Source organism: Oryza sativa, chromosome 12 (assembly GCF_034140825.1).
Source record: "Oryza sativa Japonica Group chromosome 12, ASM3414082v1".
Classification (NCBI taxonomy): domain Eukaryota; kingdom Viridiplantae; phylum Streptophyta; class Magnoliopsida; order Poales; family Poaceae; genus Oryza; species Oryza sativa.
Window position 1 is genome coordinate 1,036,438 of NC_089046.1, and position 26,826 is coordinate 1,063,263.

The 26,826-nt window shown below is 42.4% G+C and overlaps 2 protein-coding genes across 4 annotated transcripts; one reads left to right on the top strand and one right to left on the bottom strand.

The window, feature by feature from the left end:
* On the bottom strand, positions 1-4,543 carry LOC4351360 (vacuolar protein sorting-associated protein 32 homolog 2). Of its 3 annotated transcripts, none has more exons than XM_026022039.2 (7): positions 4,308-4,543; positions 2,733-2,867; positions 1,690-1,789; positions 1,085-1,170; positions 889-980; positions 493-607; positions 1-310 (listed from the first exon to the last, which is right to left on the bottom strand). In XM_026022039.2, the coding sequence occupies exons 2-7, from the start codon at positions 2,820-2,822 to the stop codon at positions 143-145; spliced, it is 651 nt and encodes a 216-aa protein (XP_025877824.1). In that variant the 5' UTR covers positions 2,823-2,867; positions 4,308-4,543; the 3' UTR covers positions 1-142. The 3 variants fall into 3 exon arrangements, with proteins under 3 accessions (XP_025877824.1, XP_066162653.1, XP_015620601.1); XM_066306556.1 differs by having other exon boundaries at positions 4,304-4,543; XM_015765115.3 differs by lacking the exon at positions 4,308-4,543 and having other exon boundaries at positions 2,733-3,013.
* Positions 4,544-5,851: 1,308 nt separating this feature from the next.
* Positions 5,852-8,768, top strand: LOC4351361 (cation/H(+) antiporter 15). Its single transcript, XM_015765113.3, has 2 exons — positions 5,852-7,241; positions 7,327-8,768. Exons 1-2 carry the CDS (start codon positions 5,979-5,981, stop codon positions 8,581-8,583), a joined length of 2,520 nt encoding a protein of 839 aa, XP_015620599.1. The 5' UTR covers positions 5,852-5,978; the 3' UTR covers positions 8,584-8,768.
* Positions 8,769-26,826: the final 18,058 nt, after the last annotated feature.

Sequence of the window (26,826 nt, forward strand, 5' to 3'; positions counted from 1 at the left end):
TAACAGCGAAGAAGAAACACAGTGATTAGCATAAAAGGAAGGGCTTTTTCTACAGCAAACTGAATTTACAACATGTTAAAAAACGAGTACACTACACAAACAGGATGTCAGCAAAATACAGACAATTCCGTCCAAACTGCGGTCAAAGCGCCATCTCTGCTTGAAGTTTGGTCAGTTCAGCCAAATCATTGGCTGGTTGAGTAGTCGTAACTCTCGCTGAAGGTTCCATACTTGTCCTCTGAGGTGGTTCAGGCAGATCATTCTCGAGCTCTTCCTCCTCTAGATCTTCCAGCTCTGCTTCTAGCTCATCCTTCATCAGAATAAATAAATAAACAAAAACCAAGTCAAGCATCTTATGAAAATTGACACCGTGCCTGTTTAAATGCATACATGTATTTACATCTCCGTGGAATGGCTATTTTGAATTACATAACTTGATCTTGCACCACTTGTTAACTGACACCAAAGGGGAAAAGGAAATATGAGCAGTACCTCGTCAAAATCAGCAGAAGCGCCAATTGGTGTTGCAAGGGCCTCCTGTATCTGCCTCATATTCTCTGTGTGTTCATTTGCCTCTTCAATGGCATTTTCAATGTCATCGATACTCCTGTGGAACAATCGTCGTTACTTACCAGTTTATCTAAGTACATGTTATTTTAAATTAAGTTTCAACACATTGGCTACATCTAAGCTAGAAAGATATATTATGTATTCATAAATGGACATTGTTGCTGAATTTAACTATGCATGCTGTAAGTTTGAAACCATATTTAAGTTCACATTGTGCACACAAGCTCAAGAAGACACTGCTAGGCTAGTACCTTTTCGCGTCATATTACTCAATTTCAGAAACCATGATTGGAAAGAAGAGAGCAAACACAGACTTACACTGACTGGTGAATAGCTTTGACAGCAGATGATCCAGAGCGCAAAGCATCAACAGTATCTGTGGTTGCCTTTGCACTCTCAAGCATTATTATCTAGCATACCAAAACAGACTACTTCCTGTCAATTCATTTCAACCTTCGAGAATATCGAAATGCTTCAAAATTCAAGATTAATATGCGCACATATCTTTCATCACCTGATCATGAACCCGTAATTGGAAGTTTGCTAGCTGCTCAATCTGTGTTTCATACAACTTCTTTTTCTTTAGACATTGAATTGCAGCTGCAACAAACAGGAAGTTGTTTGTCATTTAACTAAGAGAAAAGTACATTTTATTATTTTAAGTCCCTGAACTCTATCAAAGCCTAAAATTCGTCCCTAAACTTCAAAACTGGACATTATTCATCCCTCAACTCTTTAAACCTTAATTAACAAAGTCATCACAAGCTTGAGAAACATTTTTTTCAACATTAAGGAACCATAAGTTCATAACCATATATTCAGGGAATGGTATATCCACATATGCAAGCATACTAACCCACAATTTTTCTCCCATCTTATACGTGAGGTATGGATTATGTGCAAGACATGAACATGGGAGATTGGTATTTGACCAAAACACAATGGTCACATATTGCACAACCAAACATATTTGAGAAAAGTTGTGAAATTCTTCAAGTGTTAATGCATAATCCAAAAAAAAAAAAACAACCTTAGGTACAGCAAAATTATCACAAAATTGTAAGACATGCGCAGTATGTTTCTTGACAAACAAATAAGTTTCTTCGACGAAATGCCTACCGCTTTTGTTCTTAGCTTTTGTATAGTCCTTAGCTCTTTCGACTTCTGCAGAAGCCTTTTTCTGAAGGAAACACTCTTTCTTCTCCAGCATTTCTAGAGTCTACACATTTATATCGTATTAAAAATAAACAACTGCAAATGGTAAAAATAAGATAGCAAAATAAACATCTTCGGCAATATTCATAACTCAGAGCAACTTAAATTTATCCAGTTAATTACCTAGTATCAGTTCGTCAACATATAAGAGAAATGTCAACTTTATTTCAGTTAAGTTTATTATGAGAAATGACAACTTTCTTCAACAATACAGAACGTTTATTATGAGAAATGTTGCTTTCTGACATTAAGTATGAGACAGAATACAGTAATATAAGTCGCAGAGGCTGCAGCTCAGACAATACATCGACCTAATTTGAAGTTTATTTTTCCTTTTCGATATATGATTACCACTCCGGTCATTTTTTTGTGTGCCAAAACATACTTTATATCAATGCCATCAGAAGTGTCAGGATCAAATACTTTCTTTTATTATGTCCTTAAAACATAAGGTTCTGTCAAAAAATTGACTAGGCAATTCGGCTGACCAAACCTCAAATTCAACTAAGTAAAATCTTCTAGACCAATGGTAGGAAATGGTCAAGATAAACAGATATCTAGTTTTGTCCATGTCAAAAAATAACTTAACAGTATTTTTATTTCATACTTTCTTCTAGAAGCCCATTGGGAACACGAAACATTCACATTTCTGCATTCAATATAAGATGAACAAGGTTGCTTCATAAGATTGTTTCCATATTTACTTGGGTGATGCATAGTAATGAGGATCTGCATTACTTCCAAGTGGTTAATTCCTAATTCTAGAGTCTACACCTTTTTATTAACAAAAACTAATTAGAGATATCTCCAAATTGTGCTTCCTATCTTGTTGACAGTTGCTTAACACGATACCCCTATAGCAGATAGATTTCTTCTGAGGAAACTTAAGTAAAGAAAGCAGCAATGAAAACTAGCAATAATAAGCAAAAGGAAAAGGGATAAACAACCTCATGAAGCCTATCCAAAGTGGGGAGGGCAGAGGAGGCAGCCTCCTTCTTCTTCTTGCTCTTGGGCTTTGATAGCAGTTTCTTCAGCATCTTCTTGTAACACTCACTTGATCTTCAATCTCGGGTGACGATAGCCTGTGTGGGAATAAAGAGGTGAATGATGAATGTATATAGCCTCTCCAGTAGGATTGAAGATTAAGAGAGGGGAAGGGGAAGCAAAGGGAAAGGTGGTTGGAAGCAGATTCCTTGAGAAAAGTAGGAAGGAAAAGGCAGAGATGGCCAAGGAAGATAGAGAAGGGCATGTCTGGTTGTCTACTTATGAAAAAGAAAGGATGACAATATGGTGAGGTCACTATTTTGAGATACATGCTTGACTTTTTGTTTATGACAACTTATTTTTAGAAATAAATATATCTTCAGAGACAAAAAAAATGAAGTTTTGTTCGTACAAGCGTAAAACAACATAATTATAGTGCTCAACACTGTAAAACCTCGAATTTACAACTAGTGGAGATTTTATGCATAGTAAAAGATGAACTGAATAAAGTTCATGTCAAGACCTTCAGCAAGGCCCTTCCCAAAAAAAAAAAAGATTTGCTTCCTCCGGTTCATATTATAAGTAGTTTGACTTTTTCGTAGTACAATTTCTTTAGGTTTGACCAACTTTATAGGAAAAATTAGCAACATTTATAGCACCAAACTAGTTTCATTAAATTTAGCATTGAATATATTTTGATAATATATTTGTTTTGTATTGAAAATGTTAGTATATTTTTCTATAAATATAGTCAAACTTAAAGAAATTTGACTAAGAAAAAAGTCAACGACGTATAATATGAAATAGAGGAAGTAATAGTAAAAGGACTGAGACAATTCTGCTGTAAGTAGTAAAGTACAACGGTTTTATTTAGAAGACAACCAACACTTTGAGCTTATCAGAAAGTGTGTATTAGGTATGTTGGATTAGGTTTGCCTTGCAGCCTAGATATTTTGGCATGATGTTGCGTTCACGATTCAAGTGGTTAGTTGTTCGTACTTTACATAGGTAATCTTGACAACAGTTGTGATTTTCTGTGGTCTGCATCCTACACAATACTTTATAAGTGGTTGACCTGCTGTTTTTCCATTGCATGCAGTGATGATTAAAACTTGTTAATTGAACTTTTTGCCATTTTACTAATGTGGGTGAACTGCAGCTTCCTAAATTTGCCATAAAACTAAAAGCAACATAAAGCTGTATTATTAATCCATTTTTTTAAAAAAAACTGAAGGATCTAACTTCTGCAAGCAAGTTTTTTTTTACAACTTCTAGATGCCCCAGCTACTCCCCCTGTTCATCTGTTTGGCTGCAAAATTAGCTGAGGGACGGCTCTCCCAACTCCCAGGTCCCACCATAAGAAGAGAACAGCAAACACTGACGAATGTAAAAAAAAAAAAAAACCAAAACCAAAAGGGAGGTAGCTCAAGAATAGGCATGCAAGATGGAAATGCAAATCTGAAACATCCACATGGTATTCCCAGACCTAGGCAGTATATTAACGCGAGGAATAGAGGGGGGAAAAGAAGCATACCAACCTTGACCTTGGCTACTGGCTGGCTAAGTGGCTAGCACCGCATTGAGTGACGGAGCCGTACAGCCGCACAAGCCTGAGGCCTCCGCTGCGCCGCCCGCGGAAGAAGAACAAGTCCGGTCCGGATGCGCTGTTAACAACCTCGGCGAGTCGCCCTAGACCCTAGTGCACTGGCTGGCTGCGGCTCCGACTCCTCTTGTCTCTGCGGTGGCCTGAGCCGGCCATGGTCATCTCATTCTCATCGGAAAGGGAAAGGGAAATGGACTTTCTATTATCTGGGCCCAGCCTGCCCACCTTCCCTCTCGAATAAATAGCCCATTTATAGCCCACGATTGCACGTTCCACAGCCCGCGCTCTTCCTCTCATCTCAGAATTTTTTTATTAAAATATTTAAAAATTATTTTCTATTCGGAAAATTTACAAAAACTAGTTGTCCATTGCCCTCTGGGAGGGCGATTTTGCCGAAGTGGCAGATAGCCATTGGCCCTCCTGTAACGGCCGGCCACTGAGGAGAGGAAATTTGCAGGCGGCCCCTTCGTCGCCCTTTGGGACAGCGATTTTTTTTCTGTGCAAGGGGCCACCTGCAAAAGGACCCCTGCACAGTAGAAATCCACTCGACTTCTCCATCCCTCTCTCCTCCTCTTCCAAATGCTCCTCATCACCTCCACCACCCGCACCACCACCCTCCTCTTCTCCCCTCTCCGCCTCCCCACCTACATCTTCCAGATCCTTGCCGACTCAGTCCTCGGCCACCTCCCTCACTTGTCCAACCTTGTCTTCCCCATCCGCAACCTCTTCATCCTCGAGTCATGGCCTTTCTCGACCTCGTGTACTACACCTTCATCGTCGGCTTCAAGATCGAGGTCCCCACCATCATCCACGTCGGCATCCGCAGCTTCAACTTTGGCTTCACTATCAGCTGCACGCTCCCGCCCTTCCTCCTCGACGCAAATGAAATAACGTTTTTCAAAATCACATAGATTCTAGCACAAAATTAGGTACTACGCCATCCAAACTAGAATAAAAGCTCATTGGCTACCAATTCCAAGTGTATAGCACCAATGCACATAGTATTCTATTGTTCATGTGAAAACATCATACACCAAGTGTGGAACCAATTAAAACACATAAAGATAACATGCATAATGTTAAACAATTTCTTATGGTTAAAAACTATATCATTACGGAAACACCAGATTGACCAATATAGCACACTAGCTCCAAATAAAATCTTTTTTGGAGGGGCCTAGGCACTCCCCAGCCAATCACCAAAATATATTTTGCATTGTGAGGAGGGGGATATTGAAGACAAAGAAGACACATCGCCAAGCAAAATATGCAACGTGGTAGTAAAAAAAAAGATATTGGAGTAAAAGATTCCCCTCCATTTTCTCTATGTGAGGTTATCTTTCGTTAAGATTATTTTTTTAAAAGCAACCACATAAACACTTTGATTTTTAGTGGTGCCTTTTACCTCCCATTGTTGTCCTTTGATAGGCATGCAACCCATCTAAACCTCTGCATGCAAAAATCCAAAAATAGCACACTCCTCTTTCCCTTCCCTCCCATCAAATGAGAGATCGACGATGTATCTTATCACTCCTCCTCCCCTCACCTCACCTTACCTAAGAACGCCACCCATTGCCGGAGTTGATACCAAACAAGGAATTCATCAATGGCAGCGCATACAGTGACGGACCCACTGGAGGAGCTATGGAACCACACGATGTCGATGGACAAGACGCACCTGATGTGCTTCTACCCGAGCAAGATCACCATGGGTGGCGTCTGGACGGGCGACAATCCGCTCGACTTCTCCATACCTCTCCTCCTCTTCCAGATCCTCCTCATCACCTCCACCACCCGCGCCGCCACCCTCCTCCTCTCTCCTCTCCGTCTCCCCACCTACATCTCCCAGATCCTCGCCGGCTTCCTCCTTGGCCCCTCCGTCCTTGGCCACCTCCCTCACTTCTCCAACCTCGTCTTCCCCGTCCGTAGCCTCTTCGTCCTTGAGTCCATGGCCCTTCTCGGCCTCGTCTACTACACCTTCATCGTCGGCGTCGAGATCGAGGTCTCCGCCATCACCCGCGCCGGCATCCGTAGCTTCGGCTTCGCCATTGGCTGCACGCTCCCGCCCTTCCTCGTCGGCGCTCTCACCGGCTACGTCGCGCTCAGCACTGACGACAAACACAAGGGTGACACGTTCCTCAACAAGCTCTCCTTCCCCATCTTCCTCGGCTCCACCTTCTCCTCCACCGCCTTCGCCGTCCTCGCCCGCAACATCGCCGAGCTGAAGCTTGCCGGCACCGACGTCGGCCAGCTCACGCTCTCTGCGTCACTCATCAACGACACCTTCGCCTGGACCGGCCTCACCGTCGCCACGGTGCTCGGCCACTCGCGCTGCACCATCACGCAGACCACGTGGACGCTCACGTCGGGCGTCGTCATCTTCGGCGCCAGCTACCTCCTGCTCCGCCCCATGCTCCTGCGGCTGGCGAGGCGCGCCGCCGAGGGGGAGGCGGTCGGCGAGGACCGCGAGTGCTGGATTCTGATCGGCGTCATGGTGGCGGCGCTGGTGGCGGACGCGGGGGGCACGCACGCCATATTCGGCGCCTTCGTGTTCGGGCTCGCGGTGCCCAACGGGCCGGTCGGGGTGGCGCTGGTGGAGAAGGTGGAGGACTTCGTGGTGGGCGCTCTGCTCCCGCTCTTCTTCGCCCTCAGCGGCCTCCGCACCGACACCGCCAAGATCACCAACATGCATTCTGCCGTGTTGCTCATGGTCGCTGCCATGGTCGCTGCGGTCTTGAAGGTCGTCGCCGCAATCGGCGTCGCCGGTGTGTTCGGCATGCCGCTCGGTGACGGCACGTCCATCGGGCTGTTGCTCAACACCAAGGGGATCATCGAGCTCGTCATCCTCAACATTGCAAGGAACAAAGGGGTAATCCATTTTAATTAATCGATCGCCATGTAGTGCATTGCATGTCGTGATTAATTAAGGGTAGGTAGCTTCTTGTGTTGTGTAGATTATGAGTGACCAGTCGTTCACGGTGCTGGTGTTCGTGTCAGCGCTGATCACGGCGATGGTGAGCCCTTTCCTGGGCATGGTGGTGAAGCCGGCGCGGCGGCTCGTGTTCTACAAGCGGCGCACGGTGGCGTGGGCTCACCCGGAATCGGAGCTCCGCGTGCTGGCCTGCGTCCACGTGCCGCGCGACGTGCCCGCGCTACTGACGCTCCTCGACGTGGTGACGCCGTCGAGCCGATCGCCCGTGGGCGTCCTCGCCCTCCACCTCATCGAGTTCGTGGGCCGCTCCTCCGCGCTCCTCCTCATCAACGCCTCGGCGCCATCGTCGTCCTCCTACGACGCCTCCGTCCACGGGCGCAGCCACACGGAGATGCAGTTCAAGCACATCTCCCACGCCTTCATGGCGTACGAGGAGCAGTCGGTGGGCGTGTCGGCGCGCACCATGGCCGCCGTCTCGCCGTACGCCTCCATGCACGAGGACATCACCTCCGCCGCGGAGAACCAGCACTCGGCGCTCATCCTGCTCCCGTTCCACAAGTACCGGTCGGTGGACGGCGGCCTGGAGGTGTCCCACCCGGCGATACAGCCGCTCAACTGCAGCGTGCAGAGCTTCTCGCCGTGCACGGTGGGCATCCTCGTGGACCGTGGCCTCGCGGCGGTGCCGGGTGGCGGGTACCGCGTGGTGGCTCTCTTCTTCGGCGGGAGCGACGACCGGGAGGTGGCGGCGCTGGCGACGCGGATGGTGAGGAACCCGACCATCGACCTGACATTGCTCCGGTTCGTCCAGAAGGGAGGAAGCTTCACGGCGAGCGAGTTCGACGCGCTGAAAGAGCGGAAGGCCGACGAGGGGTGCCTGCGCGACTTCCTGGAGAGGGCGAACGAGGGCGGCGGCGCGACGGTGGAGTACAGGGAGCGCGGCGTGTTCAACGCGAGCGAGATGGTGGGGGAGATACAGAGCGTGGAGGCCATGGGGAACAAGGACCTGTTCGTCGTCGGGAAGGTGCCCGGGGGGTCAGGGCTGACGGCGGGCATGGCGGAGTGGAGCGAGTCACCGGAGCTGGGGCCCATCGGCGACCTGCTGGCGTCCAAGGACTTCCAGACGACGGCGTCGGTGCTGGTGCTGCAGGCGTACGGGAGGCCGGCGGCAGTGGTGGGAGCGGGAGCGGGAGCAATGTCGGTGGATTTTGGCGGCGACAGCGTGGCGATGGCGGAGAGGACAGCCAGTGGGCGTAGGCCATGGGCACGACCGGGTGTATGATCATCGATCATCGGAGAATTTTTCTTTCTAGAATTGGTGACCGTTGAGATAGATGTAGGAATAGCTGATAATATGGTGTGGATAATTGCATATTATGGTATAAAATTTATACATAGTGCAAAGCTTAAACATAGTTCTTGGAAAAATAAAGCTAAATAACCATACACTAGCATGTTGTTAATCAAGCAGTCATCGTTGTGATGCAACATTTTGTTATTTAGAGGGCCTGAGGATGAGAACAAATGCAGGGAGGTTTGGAAATATCAGAAGAAACTCAGGAGCAGTTTCATTTTCAAAAATATTTGCAAAGTACTATGACGAAAATGACATTTCGCGCGTATAATAATGGTATGCATAGGCCTACTAATTTCAGACCCAATAAAATTGGAGTTCAAAACAAAAAGGAACAGTGGCAGATACGCACTGGGCTTAACTGGGAATAAGTTTACTTTTACTCCCTTCAGTAATGGCTGAATCTGATTCGTATATACCGAATATCTTGACCCCCAACTATTAAAACTGGTGCATTTTAACTCCCTTAGTGGTTTTAGAAGGCGGTTTCACTGACGTGGCACCTACTTAGCGGTATTGACCAGGTCTTCATTCCACGTGGCGTTGATGTGACGCTTATGTGGCATTAAAATCAAAAACATACGTGCAAGACTTATTTATCATTCACAAAAAGAATATTGTGGTAACCACTGATATGTAGAGCCCACATGTTATCCTCTCTCCTTCCCTTCTTCCTCCTCCTCCCCCCTCTCTCTTATCTCTTTTTCTCTCCCCCGGCCTTTCTTTTCACCTGGCTAGAGCGGCAATGGCGGTGAGGAGTGGCGGCAATGGTGGTGGGGACGGCAGTGGCCGCGGGTGGGGGAGGAGAGAGCTTGCCTCTGCGGCCGCCATGTAGACAACGTGGGCAGCGCCGTGGCCGCGACATGCCATGAGGGGGGAGCGCGCAAGGATGGAGCGGAGGCAAAGCGAGCGGCGCTGTGCACACAGCTGAGGGGGAGGAGGCGGCGGCGTAGCGGCGCGAGGGCAGAGGGGGAGCACACGGTCGGCATGCACATCATGGCGGTGACAACCGCTGATCCAGCTGTAGAAGGAGGGCGGTGGGGGCGCGGCTCCGCCCGATGCGGACACAGTTAGCACAGTAGGGGATGCGGGCGGTGACACCGAGGAGGACGTTGTCAGGGAGGTCCTCCCACCTTACCCAGTCCATGTCGGCAACCGCCGAAGGCTGCCGTCTTCGCTCCCTGCCACGTCCGCTCTCCGCCACTCGCAACCGTCTCCGCTTTCCCACCGCCGCCCTTCCTCTGTCCTCGACATGCTGCTCCCACCCAACTGGTGGCAACCACCCACAGCTCCCCACCACCGTCCCCACCGTCCGACGCCGCTCCCGAGGTTTCGAAAGCATAACTGGTAGAAATAGTTGTTTGGCCACCCCCGAAAAAATATAAGCTTGAAAATTAAGGAGTTTCGAAATAAGCTAACAATCAGACAGTGAGAGGAGCATGCATCTCAAGAATATCATCTCTAAGTACTAGAGCGACACGTTTGTCTTTTTGAAGGAAAATCTGAGAGGTCGTATATATTCATTCCAGGTCGGTCGGTCCACTAATCAGACCAGCATCATCACCAGCTTGTACTTTGCTATACACGCGAATGAAAGGAACCAGTCAGGTGTGGCAACCTTTACATTCGTGACTGGATATCATGAGATATGATGCTTCATCGATCGATCGACGGCAGGTTCCAGATCGAAAAGAAGAAGCAGCAAATGCATGTGTTCCGTTTTTTAAAAGAAAAAACGATTTTATGGGGAGTATAAATCACTGGTACCCAAAAAATATCACAACAAATTTCTGAACCTTATATAGCAGGTGGCTTACAAGGTTAATTATATGGTTAGCTTAATTGCATGGGTTGGTACATATATATTTGTTGCTGGATTCTAGGCCCCAGAGCTTAATCTAATGGTTATGATTAATTAATATACACACGCATATATAGACTTATTAAGAACATTTTACTATGCATTATATATTTTTTTAAATAGACGGGTTGTTTACAAGCCTCTCATAGTAGCTGGTGCTAATTAACTTGATAGTTGGTATGTACTGCGAAATAGCTTGGTTGGATACCAAATTTAGTCCTACGAATCATTTGATAACTTTAATATAGCACGGTACATATTTGGATTGTGGTCAACTTTTGTCCAAGTCAATAATAATTTTAGTAGTGCCATAACATATCTAAGATTTTGCACTACTAAAATTTTACGAGGGCACTAACCCAAACAGACACTAACATGCACTACTAAAATTTTACGAGGGCACTAACCCAAACAGACACTAATATTATTTACAATGCCATGGATGATACATATCCTATCTTACTATAAAATTATCCCCCACTAACTCCTTAAGCTTAACATGTAAAGATGACACATCATCATCCACTAACAAGATGTCACATCATCATCCACTAACAATCATCACATTTAAACATCATGCAAACATGCTATATCTTTATAGTTTTTTATAATTTAAGAGATTTTCAAATACAAATATGTTAAATTAACATCCAACATAATTCACATAATGTTTCAATGTATATCTTTATTATGTTTTAGATATTATATACTTATATAGTTCATCCTTACTTAGTGCTTAAATGATTAATCTATTGTACAAATTATCTTTCTCCTTTTCTCCTCTAATTAAGTTATATCACATCAATTGTTTTTAGTCTTTAGATGATTAATCTATGGTCCAAACTATATCCCTACTTTTCTTCTTCCATAAAGTTATACCACCTTACTTTTTATGTTTGAATCACCATTCTACATACTATTTAAATTTAAATTATCGTAAACCACATTAATTTACTTAATCTGATGTTATCTAGCTATCTTACACGTTATTTTTTTTTATTATTATCATACTAAATTCCCGCAGCAATGCGCAGGGTTTCACCTAGTATATAGCTATTGCTAGCTACTAGTAACAATTAGTACGAGAAATTCCTAAATATTATAATATTTATACATTGGAAAGGTAGTTGTCCTAAAAGTCATATTTAAGACTAATTAATTGTCCAATCCCCAACTGATCAATTAATATATGATGCACAAGAGTAGCTACTACTCCCTCCGTCCCATAATAGGTGACATTTTTGACTTTTTATTTGCAACATTTGACCATTCGTTTTATTTGAAAAATTAGTGCAAATATTAAAAAAAAGATAAGTCATATGTAAAGTAATTTTGATAATAAAGCAATTGACAAACAAAATAAATAATAATTTCAAAATTTTTTAAATAAGACGAATGATCAAACATTGACAAACAAAAAAAACTCAAAAAGACAAATAATATAAAAGAACAAATAACATGGAACGGAGGTAGTGACTATCTAGATCGATCTTGGCAGGAAGAGTTTACACGGGTGGAGACATGAAGCACGCAGTGTCACATGGTGGCAGGCAGGTACAAGTACTATGTTACACAGAGCGCAAGACGATCGATATTATTCCAGTGGGCAAAGCAAGTATACAAGGGGAAAGCAGCAGAGGAGAGCTCGTATCAAGGTGGTGTGGACTAGCAACGGACAAAGGGAACACGATGCATATACGCCAAGCGTCGCTGGCACGCGACTCACATCAGATCAGTGGCGAATTAACTAGCCATCTACTGCTGCCTGCCTAACCAGCAACAACATATATAATCAATCCTCTCGTGGCCATATCATATTACAGTAATTCCATTATCTAATTTGCTTGGATCTAATAAAAAGTAACTCGAGGTATTGATATCTCATGATAACAAATCGTTTCCGATCGTTAGATCTAACAATGCCCATCGGCCTATTCAGTTAAATCCAACGATCGAAAATAATTTAGTAGTGTCAGATACCGATACCTCGAGTTACTTTTTACTAGACTGAAGCAAATCTCATTCCATTAACATACACACATGTATGCATTTAATTTGTAACGTTTAATACTTTGTTGTTTGACTTTTAAAAGTCTTTGAAGTATAATCTCGGTTACCATTTTATATTTAGAATAGGTTTACAAAACCTAATAAATTTAGAGAAATTTTATAGTTCTTAAGAAAGTATCTAGAGGTACCAAGATTTTACATTACAAATTTTGGTACTCAAGGTACTTAGTACGTAGCTAGAGGTACCAAAATTTTACACTATAAAATATGGTACCTCCCGATACCTTCTCAAGGATGATAAAAGTATCCATAAGTTTATGAGATCTCAAACACATTTAATACCGCAGGAATTGTATGTTTAATTGTTTGTACAAGAAAAACAAATACAATCTATACTTAATTTCTATATAGTTGGTACCCACTAAAACTAAAACTCAGCATGCAAGCATACCACATCATCACCCACTAGCAATTACTATTCTAGCCCATTTAAAATCCCATGCAAACATGTCACATCTTCACTCACTTGCAATTACTATTCTAGCCTATTTTAAATTCCATGCAAACATGACATATCATCTATAATATTATATTACAGAGATCAACAAGTATGTGTCAAATCATCTTCCTCACATTATTTTCTCAACATTTCAACTTTCATTATTTCGACAATATTTAACTTATACTCATCCGTGAATCCCATAGCAAAGCGTGGGATATCACCTAGTTTTTTTTTGTGGGGGGATATCATCTATTCCCTCCATCCCATATTATAAGGGATTTTGAATTTCTGCTTGCATTGTTTGACCACTCGTCTTATTCAAAAAAATTGTACAAATATAAAAAACGAAAAGTTATGCTTAAAGTACTTTGGATAATAAAGTAAATAAAAAAATAAATAATAATTCTAAAATTTTTTAAATAAGACGAGTGGTCAAACAATTTAAGTAAAAACTCAAAATCCCTTCTAATATGAGACAGAGGGAGTAGTTAATAATATAGGGGGCACCATATCTAGCTCTCGGCTATCCTGGGTAGTCTCGTAAGCTCACGCTCATCGATATGTGGCATAAGGGCAAGCACGTGGCACCACTCTCTCTTTTTGAGCTTAATCCTACTTAGAGGGAGCTGAAAATTATGAAAAGAAGTTGGAGAAAACATAGAGAAGCTGGGGTTAATCAGTTTCTGGTTACTAGGTTATTCCTAGATTTTTTTTAGGTACTTTAAGAACACAGAGTTAGAATAAAACTTCTCAAACAGGACCCTAGTATGTTTCTCTTAAGCTCTATAGATTTTTTTAATCCACTGTATAGGGCGATCTCGATATATATAAATGATGGAGAACTTGAAATTAATAAATCTATTTCCGCGGTAGATTTTTTACGAAGGCCGTCCTTGACCGACCTCAACCCCTGGCAGGAGTTGCTATTTTGAACCGACCGTGCCCTTTTTCAATAAAGGGAGATAGAGATTTTTTTTTAAAAAAAAACAGAGGAGGTGAAGATGGATTAAAATAAATAGGGACATTTGTAAATTTATCACTGGTATTTTTAATTTTGTAACGATGTAACTTGAACGATAGTTCTAGCGGTATTATTTTAAAACTTTTTATGACAGTTTTGTAATAACGATTATTCGAAATAAATAATGTGATGATGATGGTGGCAATGATCAATGGATGTATCTGCCGACAAATTCTCGAGTCAGGGGCTAGGACGACTGGAGTACTAGTACTATAGGCCAGGTTGAGGTGACAATCTGTTGGGGGCGTGAATGGCCGATACACTTGTAGTATGTATATACATGTTCCCTCCGTCCAAAAAAAATCAAACCCTAAATTTTTATGCCAATGTTTGACTGTCTGTCTTATATGAATTTTTTTTATAATTAGTATTTTCATTGTTGTTAGATGATAAAACATGATTAATACTTTATGCGTGACTTATCTTTTTAATTTTTTTTATAATTTTTTCAAATAAGATGGACGGTCAAACGTTGGACACGGAAACCAGGGTTTGTCTTTTTTTTAGGACGGAGAGAGCAGGCCCGGCCCTGAGGGGGTTCGAGCAGTGCGGTGCACTGGGCCCCCAAAACCATGGGGCCCCCACCTACCCCCGACCCTCCCCCCCTGCGGCCGATAGAGCAGCACAAGCGCGATGGCCGGCGCATGACGAGCGCGATTGGCAGCGTTTGCGATTCCTAGAACACGAAAATCGGACGAGGCCGCTGAATACTTCGAGACGGCGCCAGAATACAACGAGTAGCAGCAGCGCACCTCGCCGATGTCTGCAGCTACCAGCAGGTTCTCATGCGATTGCTCAACGGCGCAAGGCAGCAACCTCCGCGGCGCCGCAGGCCCAGGACCTGCAGGCCCTCTCTCCGCCTCACCAAGTCACCGCCTCCGTCTCCAATGCATATCACATCCGTACGTATAGAAATTTTCAGGTTCACAACATTTTTAAGCATACCATGAATTCATGATACGAATGCAATACTATCTCATCTTTAGGATTGTGGGGGTATTATGCCATAATACTCTCACGCAGGAACTCTCCTCCGTTTCTGTCTATTTGATTCCTCTATGGCCACATTCAGTTGATTGACTGATACCGCCATCCGCCGCTGCTCGGGTGCTCTGCTCATGTGTACTGCACTACTCCTGTCTGTCTCCTATGGCAAATGTACATTGATGTTAGCACTGGCCACTAATTAGTAAGATCTAGATTTGTTTCAATTAATATGTTGCTTTTCTAGCTTTGTAATTTATATGAGTTTAGCCATTAGTATATTAATTTTCTCAATCATCAGTTTGTTCTTTTATCACACCTTCTAGAAAGTTTAAATGGTTTGCCCATTTTATACATTGAGTAAATGATTTAGATGTGATTGACATTCATACCATCTTTAGTAACTATGCATTTAGAAATGTTCAAACAAATTTTAAGCTGATATATATGAAGTTTTCAATATGGATATTGATTTTGGAATGAAGTATTTATATATTTGGTACATTTATTGATTATTATTTAAATGTTTATATCAGGGGCCCCTGTTTTTAATTTTGTCCCGGGCCACAAAAACTCAGGACCGGCCCTGGGAGGGAGTATGCGTGTGTCACAGCTTTCACAGTACGTAGCAGTGTCGCGCGACTGCCACGCTCTGATGCTCTTGCTCTTGCTCTGGATGGACTTGGGCACACGTACGTACTGATGACCGGCCGGTTGATCGATTGGATGCATACTTATGCATTGGTCATTGCACGACGGCCAGTCTACAGTATGCACGTACGTACTAGTCGATAACTGATCGATGACAGCAAGAAGCTAGGCACATGCATGCACGTCACTGTACAAGTGTAGATGGCCATCGGAAAGAATTTTGCCACGTCCATAAGCCTAGCTAGCTATATCCATATGCGTACCTAATTTGTTACAACCTCCATGCTAAAATATTTTAGGTATGTCCAGATTCGTTGCATCCTATTCTAAATTACAACATTTTAGGATGGAGGTAGAGTATAATTTTGTAGTAATTCACATTTATTTATCCACGTGAACTATGTAATAATTGATTATATTTTTAAAGTAAAGGTCAGAATGATTTTCATTATAAAAAAAGGTACTGTCTATAGATCATTTGACAGAAAACCCCCTTACAAATCCTGCAAATTTTGGACCACCCGATTACTTTAAGATTCGTGCAGGCATCCAAACCCTAAAAATCCTCTCTCCTCTCCCGATACCTTACGCCGCCGCTCCTCAGCGCTTCCCCCAGCCTCCGCCACCGCTGCCGCCGCCCGGCCTCGCCGGCTGGCCGAAAGGTGTCAACGGCGCCGGCGAGGCCCCCCCGGCCGGCCCCCTCCCCCTCCCTCTCCTCTTCTTTGCCTCAAGCCGGTGGCGGCGAGCTGTTCGTCGTCTTCCCCGTCGCCGGCGGCGGGGCGCCACTACTGGCCACCTCCTCCTACCACACTTTCCGCTTTGCTCCCGCCGCCGTCCTCCAGCCCCACGGCTTCGGCGGCGCAGCCGCCGCCTCGCCGCCCGCCTGATCCGCCGTCCACCGCCGGGCTGCCGCCTCCCACGGCCATCCCTCTAAAGCCGGCGAACTCCCCCCTCTTCCCTCCCCTCCCCCCTCCCACCCCCACCCCACCCCGGGATCCTAATTCGTCGGCCCTCTACCGGAGTTTGGATTCGCCGGCGCCGGAGAAGAAGAGGTGGTCGCCGGAGTTAGAGAAGAAGAGCACGAATCGTGAAGCACATGTATCCAGTGATCCAAAATTTATAAGATTTGAGGTTGGATTTTCTGTCGACGGAGCTTTAGCAAATCCGTAAAAAAAAAGGCTTATGACTATGAACTCCAACATGCCTATCCACCAGTACCTGCATTAGTTTCGATCAGTCAGGATTTATGCACGTCTGCCGGAACAGTATACACTACACAGTAGAGTGACTGAGCTGTTAATTAGCTTCAATATATTACTCACAAGCCAATTGCTAGCAATTAAAACTAGCTAGGTGAAGGTACAGTTCGTGCCAAAGAGTGGTGTTGTTATGGTATTACTGGTGTATCACGGGACATGCATGAAACGCCAGATGTTACACTATAGCAACAGCACTCTGCACTCCCGATATAATGTTAATTTCCTTCATTTGATCGATCCATCCATCGAAATGATAGCTACACGCATGTGATAATTAAGTTGTAGTATACATATATATAGTTTGAACTTTTACTGCTTGTCGCCCGAAATAATCGGCATTCTGTCGACAACCTGCGCGCCCATATTCAGATCGACATTATGGGTGTGTTTATTTCACGTCAAAATTAGAAGTTTGATTGAAATTGAAACGATATGACGGAAAAGTTAGAAGTTTGTGTGTGTAGAAAAGTTTTGATGTGATGGAAAAGTTGAAAGTTTGTAACTAAACTCGGCCTATATTCATGTCATTTTCTCACGACCTAGCTAGAGCTAGCCAGTAACGTCCGTTGATCCACGGCCTCTTATCGATTCAGCTATAATTAAATTTCACTGTCGATCATATACATATTCAATCCAGTATAGTATGTAGCAGTACACATATTTGCATCATCAATCGATCAATTAATTAGCCATTGTCCTAAGCAGTAGATAGCTAGATAGATATCGATCGAGAATGAATGATATGTGGAAATTTTGTAGTAATACGAAACGGCATATATTTATATATATGCCAATACTACAACGTTTGGAATGCTTAATTATTCCATTGATTATCTGAAAATGAATTATATTACTACGCAGCAAGCAAGTGAATTAATGGCCGAGACCAAATACTCTCTACATTCGAAAAGACTAACTTAGATATGGATAAGATATAACTAGGATAACGAAGGAGAGGCCGGCGGACCACTGCCATTTATATGGACTATTGTTCCCTTCTTTCTACACTAGCTAGCTTTATAGTACTAGTACAGCATTACAGCAGCACTGTTACTCCGACCCATATATACAGCGATCGAGCACAGCAACAAGTCACGTGAACTGCTCAAGGACAAGTAAGTATTTTTCGCTGGTTGCTGATCCATCCAGATATGCATAAGCCTACACACATGCACTGCTGCATGCAGTATATCTCTAGCCATCTGCATCGCCTGCTGTGATATCACAATTTCGCATACTCTCGTGCCTGCATATATGCCATTCTGTCCTGTACACTTGGACTTGTTGCACTTGCACATGCTACATGCACGTGACCACCGGATGTGACTAGAATGAAAACCGTTCGAACGGAGGGAGTAGTTCTGGTGAGAGGTGCACAAATATTTTCTTGTTGTGCACCTCTCACTTTCACTTTTCAGGATTTCTGCTAGAACGGAGGGAGCAGTAGTACAACTAGTTGTGCATCTTTTACCGTTCGAAAATATTTTCTCGCAGAAATCGGAGGGAGTAGTAATACAACTAGTTGTGCACCTCTCACTTTCCAGGAGAACAATAAAAAAAACAAGAACTATATTCATCTATTATTGTAAGTAGTATGACATAGCCTAATGGAAGAAAAACATATCTAAAGCACGGAAAAAAAATATCTTCATTCAACCAACCGCCTCAAAGCTCAATACAAATCTGAGCATCTAGACTAGAGAAGGTTGGAGATAATTAGCGGTATATGAAAAGTAATTCGTTTCCAATTCCAAGAAAAAGAATCCAACAGTTTCCAACCGATTTTGATTTTCGATAGATAGTAGCCTTACCGTATTCGTTTCTATTATGAGAAAACATTTCGAATCTATTTCTGTTTCCAAAATTTTTCGAAAAGATTCCGACCGATATTTTCCTCTCTTTTTTCAAAACATGTCCGAAACCGGGAACTTTCTGAACTTCATCCATGCGCCTAGTGAAGTAGCTGCTTGCATTGCATGCAACAAAACGTACGAGAGAAAAACAAATTAAAATACATTGGGGATAATATTAGTTGAAGCAATTAATCACATGTCGTGCAGGAGATGAGGTGAAGGTCCGTGGCCCGCCAGTTGCTGCATATTAGCTATTCGCTGATTGATCAAAATTAAATATTAAATATATATCCGCACCGCACATCGATCGATCTGGTGTACGTCTGCTACATCTGCATGTGCTAGCAGCATTATTTGTTGATGTATGCAAGCGTCGCATTCGTATCAGAAATTTCGCATGGAATCCTGAATTCTTGATGCATTATATATTGTTGCTTGTCAAGCATGCATATATATATGGATACACTCGTGATCAAGTCGTTTGTTTCGTAGCTAGTTTGTATGTTTGCTCTGATATATATGGTCGTACATGTATGCTGATTGCTGGATCCCATTTGCCCCTTTAAGCTTTTTCCATGTACTGTACCCCAGCCTGGCTGTTTCCATCCCTACCCAAGATAAATTATCCACCCCTTGATCGTTTCCTATCCACAATTCCACACCACCAATCGCTCGCCTGCCTTTAATACTCCTTCTATTTCTAAATATTTAACGCCGTTGATTTTTCTAAACATGTTTAACTGTTTATCTTATTCAAAAAATTTAAGTAATTATTAATTCTTTTCCTATCATTTGATTCATTGTTAAATATACTTTTATATATACATATAGTTTTACATATTTTACAAAAGTTTTTGAATAAGATGAAAGGTTAAACATGTTTAAAAAAATCAACAGCGTCAAATATTTAGGATGGAGAAAGTATTATGCATTTTTATCGACTCTGGTTGCTGCTCCCAAAAACTAGTTACTGCTCCTATATATATATATATATATATATATATATACATACTCTCTCATGTTTTTACTTAAGCTTTGTATTTGATTGCTATACCTTTTCTGCTGGTGTTTACCCGTTGTTAGGTTGGTGGCGTGTTTACTTCTCTATCAATAATATAATGAAATAAGCCAAAGCTAGCTTCTCGATCAATTTTATTTATGTGACGAAGATATGTCTTAATTTCACTATGTGCAAAATGTTCACGCTGGTTTTAGATCGTACTACTACGTTAAAAAATAACCAAAAAAGTTAGTACGACTCAGCTATAGTAATTCACGGTAGCACTAAACAACACCCTACGTGCTACTCCTACTCTCACATTAAGTCATAAGCGCGCCCTCTCCCACTCTAGATCCCCTCCTAGTATGAAAAAACCTCTCACCTTAAACTGATTCTGTCGCTAGCCCCATGCACATGTTCCATCTTCTTCCTCACTCTCCGCCTAACGACTGACGTGAAAAAGAAATACTCGCACCCCTTCCAACGTAAAAAATTCTATAAATAAAATTAGCTATGGTAAATATTAAAGATTATCTTGATGCATACTCCTATGTTACTACTTGTTAGTGACAAGTAAAAAAAATAATACAAAAAGGATTTTTGTTACTATAGTAAAGGAGTATACTCTAGTATATCCGAAGCTTTCTAGATCGAGTCAAGTCTCACCTAAAAGGCTACTGACTACTTCCTCTTTTTTTTTCTTTTATATACACAAAAAAGGGTACTAACCCTCACGGCTGTAAATTGGGGACGCCATCATAGCAGTGACCTAGCGGTTTTCAAAAAAAAAAAAAAAGCAGTGACCTAGCTAAGCAATTAACTGTTCTAAAAAAAAGCTAGGCAATTAAGTAATGTCTTGAACAGATTGAAGCCTAAAAGAGCCTAATATTTCTTCGGACCCTTCCAGTGTTTGTGTTCCAGTTAATACAACCAAGTTCAATGTTTATCCAAAGAAAAGATAGCCTAATACGTAGAGAATATTACACTGTAAATTGATGTCAGAGATACACTTTTGCCATTTGCCAAAACTTAATTATGTGATCTTAATTTATAGATGCAGTTAAGCAATTTATGTCTGTGATGGCTAGTTTGCTAGGCGTAAGTAGTGGTCATAGAAAACGGTTGCACGTAACGTAAATATGATGTTAATCTAGTGCCTGTGTTGATCGACCCACCACTTTACAGTATAATATTTCGAATATTTCCATGATTTCGTCTGTTTTGTTCTCGAGATGGCTAGGAATTAGTTAAAAGCTGATCACTAGACTTTCCAATCTGTGGAGTGATGGTTACTGCTACGACTGATCAGTGTCATGGTTGACCTACTACTTGCAATGATCCCCTGAATATACATACTGCTGCTACTTTAATTAGTACACTGTTGTAGTACTAATTACTCCACTAAACAGTAGGCAGCAGGAACATGTCCTAATCATCCTACATCATCTCAGGCAATTGCAATTGAATGAAGGTACAATGCATTGCATGCGTCAATGATCAGTGTGTGCATTGTTGCTAATCTTGATACAGGCAATGGCTACTGATGCGAATTGATCATACCTTATTACTAGCTTGTCTAGCCAATTAAACGGGCTGCTATACTGTAGTACACTGTTAAGCCTGCAACCTTCTTAAATAAAAGGCTGGAGTACCATACCAGTATTTTAAAAGCCTGAACAGAAGCAGAGAGCAAGCACCATATTTACTCGTGCTTGCTGTGCCAGTGATGGCATTTGTAGGTGATGCAGACTGTACAATCACGAGCAGTATTGCTCAATGAATGAACACACAGTATCAGTATGTGTACTTGGTGCATTTGTAGTTGATGACTGATGAGCAGAGCCAGTCCTGGACTCCTGGTATGCGAATCGTGAAGATATTCATTGCAGCCTCGGCCAGGTGATCGATCGGTGGCGGTGAGCGATACAGACATACAGAGTAGTATTATGGACAAGATTACAAAGGAATTGAGCAGGATTGGCAGCCGCAGGATTAGCGCGTGACCTGAGTCAGTTACAGGCAGCACCGCCGCTTGTTTGTCTCATATATACAGAAGAGCGCAGGAAGAAGCAGCGTGCAGCTAGCTACCCAGTGCAGCCAATATTGGCTCGATGCAACACTGCCAATGTTATTGTGCAGCAGCTATAGCAAGTGCAGTAAAAGGGCAACTGCGTATCGATCCTACCGTTGTCATCGATCGACACGGGAGCTCAGCTGACTACTCCTCTAAACTCCTAATCAATGGAGATAGCAACTTAGCAAGAGGAAGAGCAACTGATGCATGTCTGCAACTCTGCATGCATATATGCATGGTGTTTATGGTTGGGGGTTTACCTGAAGCCAGCTTGAACACATGTGTAGTACTCCAACTACATTGGTAAGAGAGTATAATTGGAGTGAGCTGCGTTGGATGGACGTGAAGAAGATCGAGACGGCACGAGGCAAGCAGCAGGTGATGAGATGAGGCTGCAAAATGAGAAGGAACAAGAGCAAGTGACGAAAGAATTGGACAGGGAGGGACCAACAAAAGGAGAGACACTTTCCACCCCGAAAACAGGATCGATGCATACATACATCGACGATCGATCCTCGCGTGGAGTGGATCGACGAGTGAAGAAGACAGTGCCAGAAAGCCTGCCTGCCTTCCGGGGTCCAATGCACAAAGCACCCTCTCTACCTACTGCCATCTTTCCCCATATCCCCCCCTTGACCCTTCCCTTCTCTTGTTATGCGTACCAGATTACGTAGCCTCAAAATCTCTCATATCCTGCGTCAAATGAACAATGAACAATGGTATTGAAATGAACATATTCTAGGCATTAAACATGAGGTGGTTTTTCTATCCTTTCGGGGATAACCTGGTGGAACTACCAGTATTGTCAAGCCTGAGTGGTCGATGAAGGGTGTTTTCTTATACTACTATTTTCATCTCATAAATATTTTCAAAAGAACAAAATAATATGCCTTTATTCCATATATATGTTTTAATAGAAAAAAAAACCAACCTAGAATTGGGATGAGACATAATCTAGTAACACGAATCGGGGGAGGCTTCTCTCCAGATATTTTTTTTGGACGGAAGGAGTATGTTTTTGAAATGGTCAGCTCAAAGACGGTTTTTTAATTAATCAAGCCTGAAATACTAATTTTTAAGACGGTGTAATGCTAATGGAAGTAGTGGAGAGAAACCTAACCCTTGAGGTACGTGCCGTGATGGGAAGTCGCGTGTGTACATCTCGGGCCAGCTGTTGAAATGCCGACAAAGAAGGAAAGTCACATTCGATTAAGGGTGAGCACAAATTAACCAAAGTCCGTACCGAACCAAGCTGATGCCGAACCAAGTCCGTACGGAAATGATGCTCAATCGGCCAGTAATTGACCATATTTATCATTTAAACTATTCAGTGTCGATATTAATATGATATAAAAAAATTAGAAAAAACAAAAATTATAAATAGCTAAAAAGGGTACGTTCGGAAATGGTACCCCTTATACGAAAACAAAGCTCGGTCGATTGGAAAATTCCATGACCGTTTTCACCCTTACCATCAACTAAGGCCCATGAAAGTATAACCCTAAATCCCTAAGAGATCCAACGCTAGCATCACAACCCTTCAACACTCACAAGGCGTGGCATAGGTACCCCGCACCTACCGGCCTCGGCAATCCATCGAATTCATCTTCTGCCACTACGTCTTTAGTCTTGCTCCCCTCTCTGGCCCCTATGACCCTCTGTTAACAACCAAATTTGGTAATCTAAGTATCGGAGATAGGGATAGAATCAAAGTAGAATTCGAGATGGAGATCGTCCCGAAAACAGAGTGGGAATCGGCTGGAGTCCAAATCGGCTATGATCGGGATCGGCTAAGTCCGAGTCAGACTGGGTTAGACGATATAGCCGATTCTGACAATACGACTTGGTGTACGTCATCGGGTTGAGTTGATATGCTTGAAGATGATTGCTGTGCATGGATAGAGTCCTGAGAAGGCAATTGTATCTATTAATTAGGATATTTTATGTAATTTCCTTAGAGATATGTTTGGACAAAAGTCTACCGCAAAGACTTATGGTATCTTAGAGTTTGTTAGAGATAAGAGTCGTGTCCGTTATGGACATGTTGTGTAATTCTCGGGTATAAATAGACCCCGAGCCCTATGTAATCAAATTAACACACGTTCAATACAATCTCGACACATCGCCACCCTTTTTGCTTTCGTTTTATTTCGACGGGTTCTTGCTTTCAGTTTGAGCTGCATCGGTTTCGATCTTCAACAAGAGGTAAAACTTGTTATGGCGGCTTGCGTTCTCGGGATTAGTGCTTCCATCTTTATGATACTCTAATCTTGTTTATGTAATTCGTCGAGTTATCATATATCTTACATAATCTCTGGCAATATCGCTATTTAACCTACAATCGGCTAACATCTGTCTGTAGAGGACAACCGATTAGGTTAGATATCGATGTTGACTTAGATTACCTAAGGTACCTACCACTCTATGAAACTTCCAATGGTTTGATTGTCTAGATATTGTCTTTCTTTTCATACTTATAGCTGCATCAGTTGTTTGATCTTATGAGTCGTGATTAGAATCTCAATCTCTAGCCTGCTTCTTGGTTGCCGATTAGGGTAGTATCGGGGTTTTAGCCGATCTTACCTGGTTTAACTGCTTTTATCCTATATGCTTTATTGACATATTAAATCTGCCCTTTATGTTAAGATCTTGCCGCATTTAAGTATATTAGGCTCTTTGTTTGGTATATCCTATTTGCTTTGATATCTTAATATAGAGTGGTATCGGAGTATTAGCCGATACATGCTAGATCTATCTGATCGGCTATGCTATGAACATATATAGTCTCATTGTTAGTATATATTTCGATCTAAGTGATTTATACTGTCTCGGCATGGCGACCGATCTATCCCAATCACTTGATTTAAGTATATATCGACATAAGGATTATATATCGTTAATATCTACAGCCGATCGAGTAGATTTAGTTATTTCTTAACGATTGCCGATCGATGCATATATGACATCGGCTCAAAAATAAATGATATGTCATCGGCACTTAGCCGATCGGCTATCGTTTATGAGTTTAACCGCGGTTTCTTTGTCTTTGTTCTTGTTGATTGCAGGATCAAATCAACTGGCACGCTTGCATACCCGAAGGCGAGTTTTGGACCTGCATTGGAGTTAAGCAGATCTCCCAGGTCTCGTGTTTTTCATCAACACCTTCATAGCATGTCTTATTCCCCATCCTTTCACGGCTAGCTCCCTCCGTGTCATCCTTCGTCATGGGTTTCGTCCATAGCAACCTGCATCACCAGCTATGCCGGTCTCTACCCTGGCATCGTCCATCGCATCCTCCGCAAGTGACATTTGCAATGGCCTCCATTCGTAGGCACTGTCCCCATCTCGCTTTGTTGGCATTCTCCGCACCTCCTTCATTTTTGTTCTTGTGTGCGGTTAGTTCGGTCCTTCATCCACAAGGTAGTTCGATTTGGTTTTTTTACCACTTGTTAATTCGACTGTCATATTTTTTAAAAAAATAATGTTTTAAAATGATTTGATTTGATTACTCTCTTTGTTCACAAAAATATAATTATTTCTTTGAGCTTGTAGCAGAGATTAAGTTCAAGGTGAAACTACTTTGGTATCCTTGAAAGTTTTTTTTGGACCCACAAAGATCGTGCTACCGATAAAAAAAAGTAAATGTAAGATATCATAACAGAATTTGGATAAATTTTATATGCCAGAAATGTTTGTATCGGTTGGACAGTGGGAGTACCAAGGTAGTAGCTCTACTACATGAACATGAGCTAGATAGCCTTTTCTCTTGGTTTTAGTGAAAAAGATGAATTATCTAACCTGGTCTGATGGAGATGGCCATCTTTCGGGCCTGCCGACCCCAACAACGTACATATCGAATGATCCATGGATGGATCGATCAAAAGACTCGTTGACAAGAACGTTTCAAAGACCCTTTTTATCGGGCCAAGAAGAAGAAATGTCGCGGCGTGTAACAAATATGCATGCGTGCGTACCCAAACTTTGTTCTCTGCAAGCTAGTCGGTCAACAGGCAGGCCGCAGGCGTAACCAAAGGAGTCGCTACCTTTCTACTAGTTTCTACACGATAGATCGATGTAGCGTCACAATAATGCCCACACACTTTTCAGCAGTAATATTCTTCTTCATTTTCCGTATTTTAGTATTTGAAATTTTTGCCTCAAGACTCTGGTGAGAATTGGAAATGTGAAAGAACCAATCCTCACTTAATTCCAATGCATCGCATGACAAACTACGACTTTGGACATTGTTTAATACTCCTTTGGACCGAGGAGTTTACTAAAATTTCACCAGAATCAATCCATTTCTTTTCTTTTTCTATCATAGCTCCATTTGAACACATGAAAAATAGTGAAATTTCAAAGGATATAAGGGCCGGTTTGGTTTCAGGCCTAAATTAGACTTACCAATATTTGGTAATTTCAATAGTGTTTAGTGTCTATTTGGTTTGAAGCCAAATTTTGGCATGCCTAAGAAAAATAGGCCATTTCAATAGTGAACTTAGACTATTTTGGCTTCAATCCAAACACAACTTTACCTTACCAAAATTAGTCATGCCAAAACTTGCCAAAATTTGGCATTGACAAAATTTGGTAAGGTCTATTTAGGTTACAAACCAAACTAACCCTAAATCTCATTAGAAAAATTCTTATAAGGCTCTTTGGAACGAATGATTGGGTCTCTGGATTCCTTTGAAGTTCATATGGATCGTATGTTTGTTTTTGTCGGAACCTACCTCTCTCTTTTAAATCACGTGTGTTTTCATGTGCTTCATCCAAACTATTCCACAGTTTTCTATATATTTCTATTTATTTTGGATTTAAGGTGTCATGATATTTTAATTCTACGTTCCTAGCAGTCCCCCAAATGTTTGAGGAGAAAAATGTGAAATGTTTAGGGCCCTTTGAATCGTAGGGTTAAAAAACAGAGTAATATGAAAAACATATAATTCTGACAGA